A 13,492-nucleotide genomic window follows, 5' to 3' on the forward strand; every position below is an offset into this window, starting at 1 on the left:
TCTCACCGAATAAAAGAAGAACCCATGAATGTTGATCTTGCTGGAAAGACAGCGGCATCTAACGAGGTTGGGGGCCAGAATGTTCAGACTAAATTGGATCACGTTGAGTTGACGGCATTTAAGTTGGAAATGGATTCTAAATTTGAACCTGGCAGCAAGGACTTACAAGGCAAGTTATGCCCTGGAGGCCATGTACATCCAGATGATACAAGACAACATAGTTCATCATATCCAAAACTGCATGGACAAAGAGAGGATGACTTTTTGTGCTGAATTTGTATATATGGTTTTAAATTCCTTTTTAAATCTAATGATGTAATAATGTAAAGATTCATAAATTCTGTGAGGCAAGTTTGTGACTTGCCTCCGCATCTGTTACAGAAAATAGTTATGTAGCTTTGTAACATTCCTCAGTGCCTGTCCATAACTGTGAAGTATCAAAGCACTTAGGGCCAGATGCACTGTAAACACTGCAGGTTTAACATAAAGAAGTCTTTAAATAATTTTGAGTTGTAGGTTTTAGAGTAGAGCTGACATTTAACATATATATTTTTTGTAAGATGAGCCAGAATTCTTTTTGACAATTCCAGGCTTTTCCATAGAGCTTATTTATACCAATTTTTTCATTTTAAATGTGTCAGCACTGTAGTGTAAATATCTTTTTTAAAAAAATCTTTTTAGTGTGATTTATACTGAAATGTGAGCCGCTTAATAAAGGTTCATAATAACAGATTGGTTTTATTTTTGGGTCTGCAAAAAATAATTCAGTTAAACTGCCTCTGTAAATGGTTATGTTTCTACCTGCACTAATGCATAGGATGCCCTTACGCCGCTGTGGGGTGAGGAGCTGTAGCAAACTGAGGCAGAGCTGAGGCATAGTGTGTAAATCAAGATCAGTCAGAATGCAGAATCAGTCCTCCCTTCACAGGATTCCTGACAGGAGCTCATTAAAGGCACTCCCCAAACTCCTGCTGTCAGAGGTTAGCGTGGGACAGAGGCAAACCTTCTCCTGTTGTGGAGGACAGCTGGACACCCAGCAGGCTCCAGCAGCACCACCAGTACCTGTGCCCATCTCTCCAGATGAGCCGGTGCAAGGGAGCAAACTCCCTTCTTTGCTTTCCTCCCCCTCTGCTCGAGCCACAGTTATGACAGTTCCATTTCACATTAAAAACAACAACCACCCCCCTCAAGTTAAATCAGTTACCTGAATAAAATTAAAACAAATAATATTTAAATGGTTACTTGCCAAGCTATAAAGACCTCAATTTTAGCAGTGACCTGTAACTCATGGAGACACATTTGGATTTGAATTGCTCCCTATGCTGATAGTAGCCTCAGGCAATAAAGATACTCACCAGTGTGTCTGGGAGGAAGATTCCTCATGGGTCCCAGTTTTAATGAAACAGCTCTTGCTTTCAGACAATAATAGTGATGTCCAGGTTAACTGTTCTCCTCTCTGCCTGCCTATGGAACGCTTGCATTCCCTTAAGCTGTGTTCTGAGGGAAGAGGATTTCAAGGCTAGCTAGCATCTGATGTGGTAATGGCAAAAAAATCTGTCATTTAACTTATTTAATTCTTTGTGTAACATATTACTGTGTAGTTCAAACGCATCTGAATTGTACTTCTTTTTCAGGTAGCTACAAATAGCAGTAAACTGCCCTACAGCCTGTCCTTCAGCTCAGTATTTAAAACTTCAGATCCTAGGCCTCTTGTTGTTTTATTTTTTTAAATTATTTTTCCCTATAACTTTCTGAAAGTTGTACATCCGTACGTACCCAGTTTGTGACCTTCGATGCACTTAGCGATCACTTTGGCTTCACTTGTAGCAAGAGAACAGTGTGATTTCCAGGTGATGTCTTAATTCAACTACCTGAGGCCCTTTCGTTGAAAACGTTTTTTTGCATATAGGTTGTTAAAATTCAAAATGTTACTGCCTACTTATGCCTGGCACTAAAATCAGCCATTTAAAGGATGAGTGCCCTGATTTGTTTAAATCTAGAATAGGTTTGTCAAGGAATTATTAATTAAATCAGTATTTGAATTGCTAAACATTACTCCTGTGTAGCCATAATTACGTATTAGAGAAGCAATAGAAACATGAATCTCTTGCATGTGGCTAATATGTCCTTAAGTCTTACTGCTGTTTTCTTTAATGCTGGCTAAGAGATTACAACCAGTTCTGCAGCCTCAGGGATCTTGCTTTCCCCTCACTCCATGAGCAAATGATTCATGTGTGACATGGTCAGTTATTACTCTAGCAGATTCTGGTAGAAAAAACTAACTGGTTCATGTAAGAGTTTGAGCCTTCCTGATAGAAATGTGGTCTCAGCTCCCTTTGTGTTTTCTGGATTATCTGGAAGCTTCCACCCATAATCTCTTTGGCTTGATGAAGATCCCTACACAATTATGTAGCCTCCCATTCCCGTTCTCTGTGCCAGCTGCTGGAGAACAGTAAAAGAGGAGAGATGCAGGTTGTAGTTTGCACCAAGCGTGCAGCTTCCCGAGTGGGTTAGCAGAAGGCTTCAGCTTTATCAAAACCAGCCTTGCCAGATACTGCTTTTAAAAAAAACAAAAACAACCAGCCAAACAAAACTATTTAGTAAAAAAATTTTAAAAATCCCACTTGCATGCTGGTGATCCATATGCTGATCATTCATTCCGGTTCAAGTTTGGTTTTTTTTTTTTTTCAAATCTGTCAGATTTTAGTCAAGTGTATACATCCCCCTTGACAGCAAACAACTTCCTTCATCATAGACCCTGTCCAGACTGAAAAAATAAATCTTTGAAAATGATTTAGCGAACACAACTTTACACTTGAGAGTAGAATTTTGTTTCCTTTTGAAGACCTGCTCAGTGGTATTGGTTGATATGGCCTCAGACTTTTGCTCAGGTATGTCTTGGTTTTGAAATTTTGCTTCTAAACTGCCTACGTTCTCAGCTCTTTTTTTTCCTTCTTTTTTTTTTAATCACTTTCAGAATTTCAAGAGATTAAAAAAAACAGTGGCAGTTTTTTACGCACCTTTTATTTTTGATTTTTGAAATGGACTAGATTCTCATTTTTAGACAGATTTCCTTGCAGACAGAATATGAACAATACGGGGATTACCAGTGCTATCAGAACTCCCTTTGTGTTAAAGGTGTGGGCAGTCTGGGTTGCCTGGCTGTATTATTAGTGTGGATGTCTTACTGAGCTTTTTTTTTAAAAAAAAGAAAAAGAAAAAAGTTTGTCCTCTGCCTGTGGTGTGCTCCTTTGATGCCGTCACTCTTGAAGAAGAGAGTACCTTTTCTGAGAATTTCAGCTCCCACATTGTTCTTTAGTCTGTCAAAGGTCTTGCTTTGGTTTCAAGTGGTCCTATGCTATAACCTTTATTCCTGCCACATAAAACTTCATATCCAGACTTTTGCTTCAGCAATAAAACTCTTCTGCCTTCTGATGTACTGAAACTAGTCTTTGCTTATTGCTTTTTTCCCCCTCCCTGGATTTCAGTTATGTATAGAACTTTCTGTTATTTCAGCTGAAATCTCCAGTGTTTTAGTTGTCTCTCTTGGCCCTCGTTCTGCAGACTGGAAAAATCTGCTTAAGGCCTGTTGCCTGTACTGCACTGGTGTTGGCTGACATCTGTGTGTTTGCAGTGGTGTTCCAGTTAATGACATGATGTGCAGAAATTTAGACATGTTTTCCTAGGTATTGGTACCATATTTGTGGGTAGCAAAGAATTGCATTGTTACTGTCACTACCAATAGCTTTCAAGATGATAGCTACTTTTGTTTTTTAAAACTTAATGGATCTTCTGCATTTCACTGGCAACTGACTTCCTGTGTTACATACGAGTGTTACTCAGTGTTGTGTCATCCCCCAGCCCTCCAAATGCCTGCAAATTGACTCTGAAACAGCATTTTCATTACAGGTACTGCTAGCATGCAGATTTTCCCTTCCTTGTTACTATAGTGAATATTTCAATACTTCTTTAACTGAAATATTTAATTCTATCTAGTATTAGAAATAAAGTATTATTTCAGAGGGTGATGATTTAAGTATTCATCTGTGAAAGAATTCCTTGGCGATAAATAAAATTGATTTTTAAGCAGATATACATGTGCACAGTAAATAAGTCGACATTGCAAATGATGTACGAAATGGAAACATAAAATGTAGAATGCTGAGAGACAGATCCAGACATTACAGATTTGGAGAATTGAATGAGTCTTCCAAGAAACACAGGACTGATGTTCATTGATCAAAATTACTGGTTTCTGATACCTGCATGTGAATAAGGGTGCTGAATTGATTGAAATAAATCCATGTTTTCTCCACGCTCATTGGCAAAATAAACTATTGTTGAGATAGTAGACCACCACCTGACCCTACTAGGATGAAAACTGTCCTAATTCTGATCAAGAGAGAAAAGAATTTTGCAGGCTTCTCAAGGGTAATTTTAGTCCATTTTTCTGGTGGTCAGATAAGTAGAGAACCTTGTCTTTAGGCCGACCAGTGCCTGGTACCTGACTGTGAATGTATAGGAAAGGGAAAGGACAGATTTTCACTGATCTGTGCTTCGCTGTGAATAACACTGTTGAGAATGTTTTCTTTGATGGTGAGTCCCTGTGTTCAGCTGAGATTTTATTACTTCCTCAAACGGATGAAATGCACTTTAAGAACTGTGTAATAGGCGGTACTGATATTTTGTGCAGATCCCCCTGAATTCGCAGCAGACATGGGAAACTTTGATTCCCATCAGCCACTCGTTTCACTCTTCTTAGAAGTGCAAATTACTTTGTGTTCTGTTCAGAAACAGTGATTAACTTCACAGTGTCTAGGTTGCTATTTCTATTAGAATCATCAGGGATACTGAGTTTGCAAATTTAGTGTATTATATTCTAACCACTGTTTTTCTCTGTGCTATGATGCTAATATTTCTTCTGCTTTGGAGCCGTGCTGTACTTGAGTGCCAGCTAAACACTGATCTTCTCATGTTCTGGTCATGCTGATAGATGAGCCTACTGATGAGGGCATTAGTCCTAAATAGTCCTTTAATATTTGGTGTACAGTTACAATAATCTGATACAAACATTGATTAAAACAGCAGTTTAAACTTCTATTTTTATCAAGTTTGATTTTTCAATAACTGTTTTGATATTTTGTCTTCTTTTACCAATTAATTTCCAGTTCACCTGAATGAAAGTGCAGTGTTTGGTAGACCTTAGGCCTGTGTTTTAAGGACTATGGTTTTTTTTTATCTGGTTACATTGAGACAAAATAGGGCAGTTACCTGAGAAAGCTATTCCCTAAGTGTCTCATGAAAAAGAAAACCTTTGAGAATTCGACCTGTGTGTGGAAGACAAATGTAACGTAAGTCAAGACTACTAGAGCTATGTGCTAAGCATGAAATAACACTCAGGTACTTGTCCATCTAACTGATGCAGTTGACACCTTTTAATCTGAGAAATTAAATTTTTAGACTAAAGAACATCTTTTAGCAGTGATGACTTTATAAACTTCAAAAGGAACACTGAGCTAAAAAATAACACAGACTGACTAAGCTTGGGTTCTCATTTCTTCTGTTTCTTGCTCCGAATGCTGCTGTTCTGCGCTGAATGAGGCTTTTCTTACGTTTGCCTGCTTGTGATGTTGGTTTTGTTAGAAAAGGCAGACTGAAGGAAACAGCATTACTGAGTTGCAGATTTTTTTATTCTTTATCCAACTTCAGCACAAGTACAAGGAGAAAATGTTGAATCAATATTGAATAGTACTCTAGTGGTCCAACTGCGGTGATTCCTTTAACTGCCTTAGTCCACAAAGCCTGGTGCTGTTCAGCAGCAAGTTGATACCCAAGCCTCTTCAGGTCTGAAAGGCTCATATGGGAGCCTAACTCCATCCAAACTTTAAATAACAATAAAACAATAACAATAACTTCAAAACAGTAAAGGTACAATGAAAAGGTACATTCTTTTTCCAACTTAGCATAGTTATTTTTACCTCATTCTTAATGGGAAAAAAAAGAAGTGTGATGTGTTACATGATAGTGCTATGCTTTCTGTGCTAATAAATGTAAAGAACTTATTTCTGAGGATGCAGTTATTCCGGAGCTTTACTACTGAAAAACTGTTATTTGTTCCCAAAATAGTGGTGTTGAAATAAGTAACATCTAATGTTGTTAGAATTCATAGTTTCTGGGGGTCTCATAAATTTCACTTTCATTAATACCTTTGTGTTATGCAACTTTTAAACTGGGCAAATGTGAAAATTTCCATGAGGTTACTTCAAGGTTTTTGTATCTATTCAACTGTGCATATATGTCAGAAAATATTACTGCTTCCATCTCTTAAATTGTTGTGTATCTTAGTCCTGTGCTAGCTTATTTTTTGTCACCCGTGCCTGGCAGTGCATTTTGGGTGCAAGTACACGTGTCCTTGGAGCATTCAGGTTAAAGTTTATTGAAGGTGGGGATGTATATGTCACACAATTGTATTTTTCAAGTATAAAAAGAACAGAAAACTGGATAATATTCTAAAATGGTGAGAAATCAAGAAAGGTATGAATAGGTAATTGAAAATTTTGGTTTCATGACCTTTCACACATGTGCATTGAGTAATTTCCTTAATCAGAAAAAAGTACATACTGACCTGCAGTGCATGCTGAAGCATTCAAGCTTGTATAAATGATTTGAAGAGAAATAAATGATGTAGAATATGTATCTCCATGTACAATATGTCATCAGTATGAGACAAATACTTCCAGTTTCATTTCAGAACAGCAAGCGTTTGAGTTGCATTTTAAAACAAAGCCAGTGAAGGCCAAGTTCTCTGCTCCACGCCTGGCACCAGCTGCTGCAGGGAGCCCAGAGGAGGTGTTCTCTGGTGTGATGGGTACTGGGATCGTCACTTCCTCCCGCCCATTCCTTGCAAATCAGTGTGAGCTGCCTCAGCATCAACTGCTTCTTTTCCCTGCCAACTTCATCACATCTGCTTTTCACTCATTTTCTTCTACTTAGTGAAGATGAGTTGATCAGTCTGTAGATTAAAGAAGTGTGAGGGGAACTCATTCAGTTTCAGATTGAGAACAGAGCAATTGCAAATGGAGGTAATTCCTGCAGCAGCTTCTGGAGAGGTCACAGTGGGCTGCAGTGTACTTCGTATGGTAAATCCTTATGAGTGCAGTTCTGATACCACAAAAGAGCAAGGCTGCGTGGACAAAGGTGTCAGCACAGTTTAGGTCACTTAAATCTGATACAAAATACAGAAAGAAAAGGGATATTTGTAAGGACTGAGAACTTGCAAACAAAATTGAGCACTTACAAGTGGTTGTGTCCTAAAAACATGTTGTGCTAAAGGAAATGAAATGTCTCCTTCAGCTTTCAAAATCACTGTCATTTATTTCAAGGTTTGTAAACCTTTAAAAAACCAAAACCAAACAAAAAACCCCCAAAACAAAGGGGGGGGGGAGCCAAATGCACAACCAGAACACTGTAGTTGTTTATCTTTTCCCATTGAGTTAGAGGCAGCAATTAAAAGCAGATTTGGAACAACTGTGTTCAATTTGAGTTAATTAGAGATGCCAAACTCTCAGATAATTGTTACCATCTGTGGAATAGAAGGGGTTTAGTGAGGTGGTAGAGTCACCATTTGTGGCCCATCTCACTAATAATATACCACCTCCTAATGAGGCTGGTTCTTGTTCTCCCATGATTTTTAAAGTTACCACGATCTGTTAACATCATCAGTCTGACTGAGGAAAGCTGCTCTGCTCTTCTGAGCAGGATGGGGTTTTGGCATGGTGTGAACAATTCTATTCTGTGATAATAATCAGATGCGGAGACTGTGGGTACTTGGTTTTATGCTTGGTGCTGTAACATACCAGAGATGAGTGTGTGTGTATGTATGTCCTGTCTGAAGTGCTTAAATGCTGGTTATGTGTTTGCATCAGTGTTTGTTAAGTGGTTCATAAAAGTTTACCTTAATTGGAGGTAGGTCTTCAGACATTCTTTCTTCTTCTCCATAAATTTTTAAAGCATCCAGTAAAAATTCCACATGAGGTGTAGCTTGCCTGCCATGGGACACACCTGGAATATTGCATCCTGGGCAGCTCAGTGACACTTGTTTCCATTTGATGGAACTGAGGAACTGCTGAAGAGGGCTGAATTGGATCTACAAATTAAGCACACTGTCCATACCATGTATAAATGCACGTACCCATAGTTACAAATAGCACGTGTATGTGCATGCTCATGTCTGTATCCAGCAGGCTCAAGTGCTGTACTGAAATGAACACCCTCCCCCCTCCCTCAGCTCATCCTAATCACAAGCACCATCTTAACTTAAAAAATCACAAGGACAGTGAAGAAAGTCAGTTTTTCAGAGGCACCTTGTATAAGTGGGCAAAAAGTCTCTCAAACATGGAACAAAGTCCTTCCATGAAGTATTCTTCAGAACTAAGAAGGGCACAGGCACATAGAACTGTTCTGACAGGCACTGAAGGGAAGAGATTTCCAGGTGGTAGTGTCAGCTCCCCATAAATTATGTGATGCTTGGATTTGCTCAGTAAAAGTTGATGTGTAACTTCTATTATAATAAAGGGGTTATAAATATTTTGCATTTTTTAACAACAGTTAATTATTAGAAAGATGAGTATGTTTTGTCTCTTTTTGTCATTCCTTGGTTTCTCCTTTAGCAAGGTAGGACAGTCAGCCACTCTGAAACAAATGTGACTTAAAATGGTTTCTAAAGATCATTTGTCACTTGATGTTCTGAATTGGGATCCGTTGCCTTAGAACAGAGCAGGTTTTCTTAGATAAGCCCTTTCAGCAGTCTCTGACAATATGGTTCCTGTGTATTTATGGCCATGTCTGTGTTACTGAACAGCAAGAATAAATCCAAACACTGCAGGAAGGTTGTTTTTAAACAGACAAGTACATTTGAATGTGCATAATTAAAACTTTATTTGTGAGACACTTTGATCTAGGCACCTGCTGTTATCTTAGAATGTTTTTCCTGGGCTTTTTTCATTCCCTAGACATTCTTTTGTACTTAGGAACTGTAAATGCACCAGTACCTTCAGCATGCACCTTAATAATGCCCTAGACAACTCTTATATTTGAATTTGGTGTTATCATAGCTCCTGGAAGAGCACTTGCAGTCCCCAGAATGTGCTTATGGTTCCAACTCTTCCCAGAAGTCCCATTCAGTGCATTTGTTACTTGAAAAAGTTCATTTACTCACATCTGAGTTTGCCAGTAACTCTATAAAGCCAAGACTTCACCCCCAGAGATTTAATATACAAGGGCATTAAAAACCATCTTCCTTCTTAAAGTACCACTCCCCACAGGTACAAAGGCATCACAGAACTCACTCTGCAGCTTCAGGCTTTTACTGCACTGGTGATTTCTCACTTGGATGGGTAATCACCGTTGTCTCTCTCTCTTCTCTGGATCCTGGACTGCTGGCACAGTTCAGCTTCTAACTTTCTCCATAGGTAAGCATACTGGTTATGGTCTGTTTGACATCTTAAAAAATGTGCTTATTTTAGTCTTTCATACTGGAAGTGGGGTGGGATTCTCACTGTCAAGAAGAAAATGCTGAGTCACTTTATTCCTTTTGTGCTCTTATTTGGTGGCTATCAATTGTTACTGATTCTCAAAGCAGATTTAGCACATTATATGAATTGTTGTTTCTTGATTGACAGAAAAATTTAAGTCCTCTTCCCAGGGATTACCCAAATCTGATGAATGCTTTGGGGTAGAACATTTGTGGTTCCTTTGAGATCTACCTGCATATGAAGAGCCTGTATCTTATTCCATGTAACAAATAACAATAATCATCATGTTAGAACAGTTTCTATTCAACAAAGTTTTATTTACAAGAGCATATGTGACAGTTTTAAAATAATTTAAAAAAAAAGCAACAAGTCTCATTTTTGTCTTCAGCCTGGTTTAGATATAGTCTTCAGCTTGGCTGATCTCTTATTTGGCATTCTAATTTGGAGATCAAGTTTGTGGCAAAGCTATAATAATCCAGTAATTTGGTACTGATCTCAGCACTGAAAACCCCATCGTATAGCTTAGTCTCTTCGTACATAGAAGATATTATACCCAAGTTCAACCATACCCCCGATAAGCAAGGCCCACAGAGGGATAAATACATAGGCCAGTTTCATCACAGTAAATCCCTGCAGTTTAGCGCAGAGGGCGAGGCAGAAGGCTAACTTCAGCAGCATTGCAATCAGGTACCAGGCTTTTTTCTTCATGTTTTGGGAGCCATTGCGAGGGTCGAAGCCGGACTTGCACCGTCCAGCCATTTTTACAATTAACATAACTAGAAGAATAGTATCAAATATCCAGACTGGAATAAAAATGAGGAACCAGTTCCACGGTGCTTTCTCATCCAGCTTCAGCACCAGCATGATTAGGAAGAGTAACGTAAAAAGCCATGTCAGTAGTACTCTTTGGGCCAGGGACATTCTCATTTAAACAGCTTTGAGAGGAAGTCTTTCACTGTCAGCAACAACCTAACAAAACAAAACAAGAGGAGGAGAGGAATCAAAAGATGTCACCGTTCAACCATTAGGCATATTCTTTAAAGGTGACTCATTTCTTGTTCTTGCTTTCCCAGCCCTTCTAACCTCACTGACATACCATTTCCAGGCATTTCTTTTGTAACTGCCATTCTCAGTGAAGCACTCTGTTTTAGGTCCTGTCCACTGTTCAATTTAAGTACTTTAAGTCAGCTGTATAAACTGCCTTAATCTACATTTGTTCTGTGAGACAAATTCTGCTCTGTTCCTAAACTAGCTGCCAAACTCATTTAGGGATTTTCTGTAAGCTAAGAATATATGTAGATCCATTTTCTGCTGGCACCGAGGCACTCATAGTTAACACTTGAAAAGAAACCTAACGGCTCCCTCTCTGCAACAAAATGATAGTACAATGTAAACCAACCAACAAGCACAGGTAACAAACCATCTGAAAGATTCTGTAGTCTGCTGAGCTGCTGAAATTGAGCCAGGAAGCACTACTACCACTTTCTGTCGAGCAGCAAGCTTAAAACTCCTAAACACTACAGATGATGTTTGCTTTCTGGCAGGTATCTGAAGTGTGCAGACACTGGCTGATACTGAGGTTTATTGGCTTGGTGGTGTATTTAAATTTCTGTGTAGTCATGACAAAAGAAAAACAAGGACAAGTGTATCTGCCACTACAGTCATAAAAGTTTTTATATTCCTATCTGGAAGGCTTTTACCACTGTATCTGCCAGCAGCTTTTCACTGCAAATGTAAAAAGCAGGAGTGAGAAGAACTATGATCTTCCTTAAGATTTCATGCTACAAAGATGAGTAATAAATAATACCAGTGAAATGGTGGTGAAATAAGCTTCTTAATTATTTTAAAAATTTGAGATTTCTAGAAATTTGGTAATTCCCTTCAGAACAGGGCTATTTTACTTGAAATAAGAAACTGAGCTTTAATTTCTTCCAGATTACAAAAATATTTAGATTACTGAAAGTAAGAATGTGTTCTGAAGCATCTAATCTTCACCACCAGAAGCCGCAAGGAAAGAACAAGACCTGCTTCCCCTCTGTCTCCTCAGCTGCTGCTTCCTCTGTTGTTACTGATGCTCACGGGATCACCCCAGTAAGCCTGTTAAACTCACTGAACAAGCAGAAATCTATTAGCACTTTTTTCTTTTTAACTGGCCAGATTAGCAAATTGAACCAACTTTGTGCTCCGATAAACACTGATACAAGGAGGGAAGTAAAAGCTGCTGACTTAGCTGGTTAGGAGATGACCTGCTACATGAGAGCTAGGGGATAACAACGTTGTACACCACTAACACTATCCTACAATTTAAATCTGTGTCTTCTGATACACACTTCAACAGACCTACTTTTATTCAGTCTGGGTTTGAAGTTTCGATGCATTTTATTTAGTGCATAGTAGTGGGATTTCTCCTATGGAAAAGATCCAGTTTAGCCTAAAATAACCTGAACAGGAGTTACTGTCAGTGCATCCCCTTCCCTGTGCTAGGGCTGACACTGGGTGATCCACAGAATCACAGAATGTCAGGGATTGGAAGGGACCTCGAAAGATCATCTGGTTCAATCCCCCTGCCGGAGCAGGAACCTAAATGAGATCACACAGGAAGGCGTCCAGGTGGGTTTTGAATGTCTCCAGAGAAGGAGACTCCACACCCTCCCTGGGCAGCCTGTTCCAGTGCTCTGTTACCCTCACCGTAAAGAAGTTTCTTCTCAAGTTTAAGCGGAACCTCCTGTGTTCCAGCTCACACCCACTGCCCCTTGTCCTACCACGGGGCATCACTGAGAAGAGCCTGGCTCCATCCTCATGACATTCGCCCTTAACATAGTTGTAAATATTAATGAGGTCACCCCTCAGTCTCCTCTTCTCCAAGCTAAAGAGACCCAGAGATGCTCCACTCCCTTAATCATCTTGGTGGCCAGTTCCTTCAGCTGAACTAGCAAAAAAAAGGGAAAAAGTTTAAAGGAGGCATTCTGTAGTTTGCTTTTGGCTGGCTCAGATCACCAGAGGGTCTGGTGAAAGCCAGTTACTGGCAGGGTGGAACTGAGACCCTCTCCTTAGGGAAGGGGTGAAGCTTAGCAGTGACACTAACAAGAGAGGAAAAGGGAAGGCAGTTCAGATAGCATTGCTCTTTCTTGTCACAGGAACAAGTGTTGAGTCTGCTGCTAAAGCAGAGAGCAGGGATCTGAAACATGAAGATGGTGGCAATCTGAAATGAAGTTTCAACATTGCTTTCTTGAGAACATTTTTTAAAACTCGTTCTGGAAATCAATGCTACAGATACTACATGAAGGAGAATCTCTCATTAACAAACGGGAGAAAGTGGAAACCAAAGAAACGCACTGGAAACTTGGGCCTGAAAGGACAAAAGGAATTAAACACTGTTAGAAGTATCAGGTTATCAGATACTCAAAGAAGGTGCTATCAGCTGTCTCTGGAGAAAACAGAAACTACTGGAGATGCATTAGATGGGGCTACTCATTTTGAAGGCTGCTCACTTGATGAAAATATTTTCAGTTTTCTTAAGCATTCAGAACCACTATGTAACAATTTTAAAAAGCACAGGCAGCAAACTCAGCCTGGGGCATTATATACTGCTTTTCTTTGACCTAATTAAGAGATGTGACTGCAAGACTGGGCAGGACTGCAAGGCTCCATTCAATTTTAGAGGCTTTTACTGATGAAAACTCAAGAAAATCCAAGTGTACTTTTGAGATCTTATAGGCCTATAGTCCTATAAGAAAAGGAAGCTACCAAATTTTAAAGACTGGCAGCTAGGAATACAGCTAACTTAACAACGAAGGGTTTGACTGCACGGAGCACTCGGAAAGAAAAGAGATTACTGGCAGATTCTTAGCTCGAGGTCACCTATCCCAACAAGATGGTTAACATGGGAAAAAGGATGCAGGAATGGTGTTAGTCTGAACTAGCTCTTCTGTGAAAACACTGCAGGAATGTCAAAGGCA

The 13,492-nt window shown here is 39.4% G+C and overlaps 2 protein-coding genes across 2 annotated transcripts in view; one reads left to right on the top strand and one right to left on the bottom strand.

Moving 5' to 3' along the window:
• Nucleotides 1-825, top strand: part of LOC114818755 (round spermatid basic protein 1-like protein) — a gene marked incomplete at its 5' end in the record, with an annotated part of 1,407 nt that extends 582 nt beyond the window's left edge. The window contains 1 exon segment of the mRNA XM_029086042.1: nt 1-825. This exon segment is cut by the window's left edge and continues 32 nt beyond it. Coding sequence (XP_028941875.1) covers nt 1-273 — 273 coding nt within the window.
• A 9,230-nt stretch (nt 826-10,055) lies between these two features.
• On the bottom strand, nt 10,056-10,493 carry TMEM60 (transmembrane protein 60). Its single transcript, XM_010172151.1, has one exon. It carries the CDS (start codon nt 10,458-10,460, stop codon nt 10,056-10,058), a length of 405 nt encoding a protein of 134 aa, XP_010170453.1. The 5' UTR covers nt 10,461-10,493.
• Between the last annotated feature and the right edge of the window lie 2,999 nt (nt 10,494-13,492).

This window comes from Antrostomus carolinensis, unplaced genomic scaffold, assembly GCF_000700745.2.
Source record: "Antrostomus carolinensis isolate BGI_N321 unplaced genomic scaffold, ASM70074v2 scaffold47270, whole genome shotgun sequence".
NCBI classification, from domain to species: Eukaryota; Metazoa; Chordata; class Aves; order Caprimulgiformes; family Caprimulgidae; genus Antrostomus; species Antrostomus carolinensis.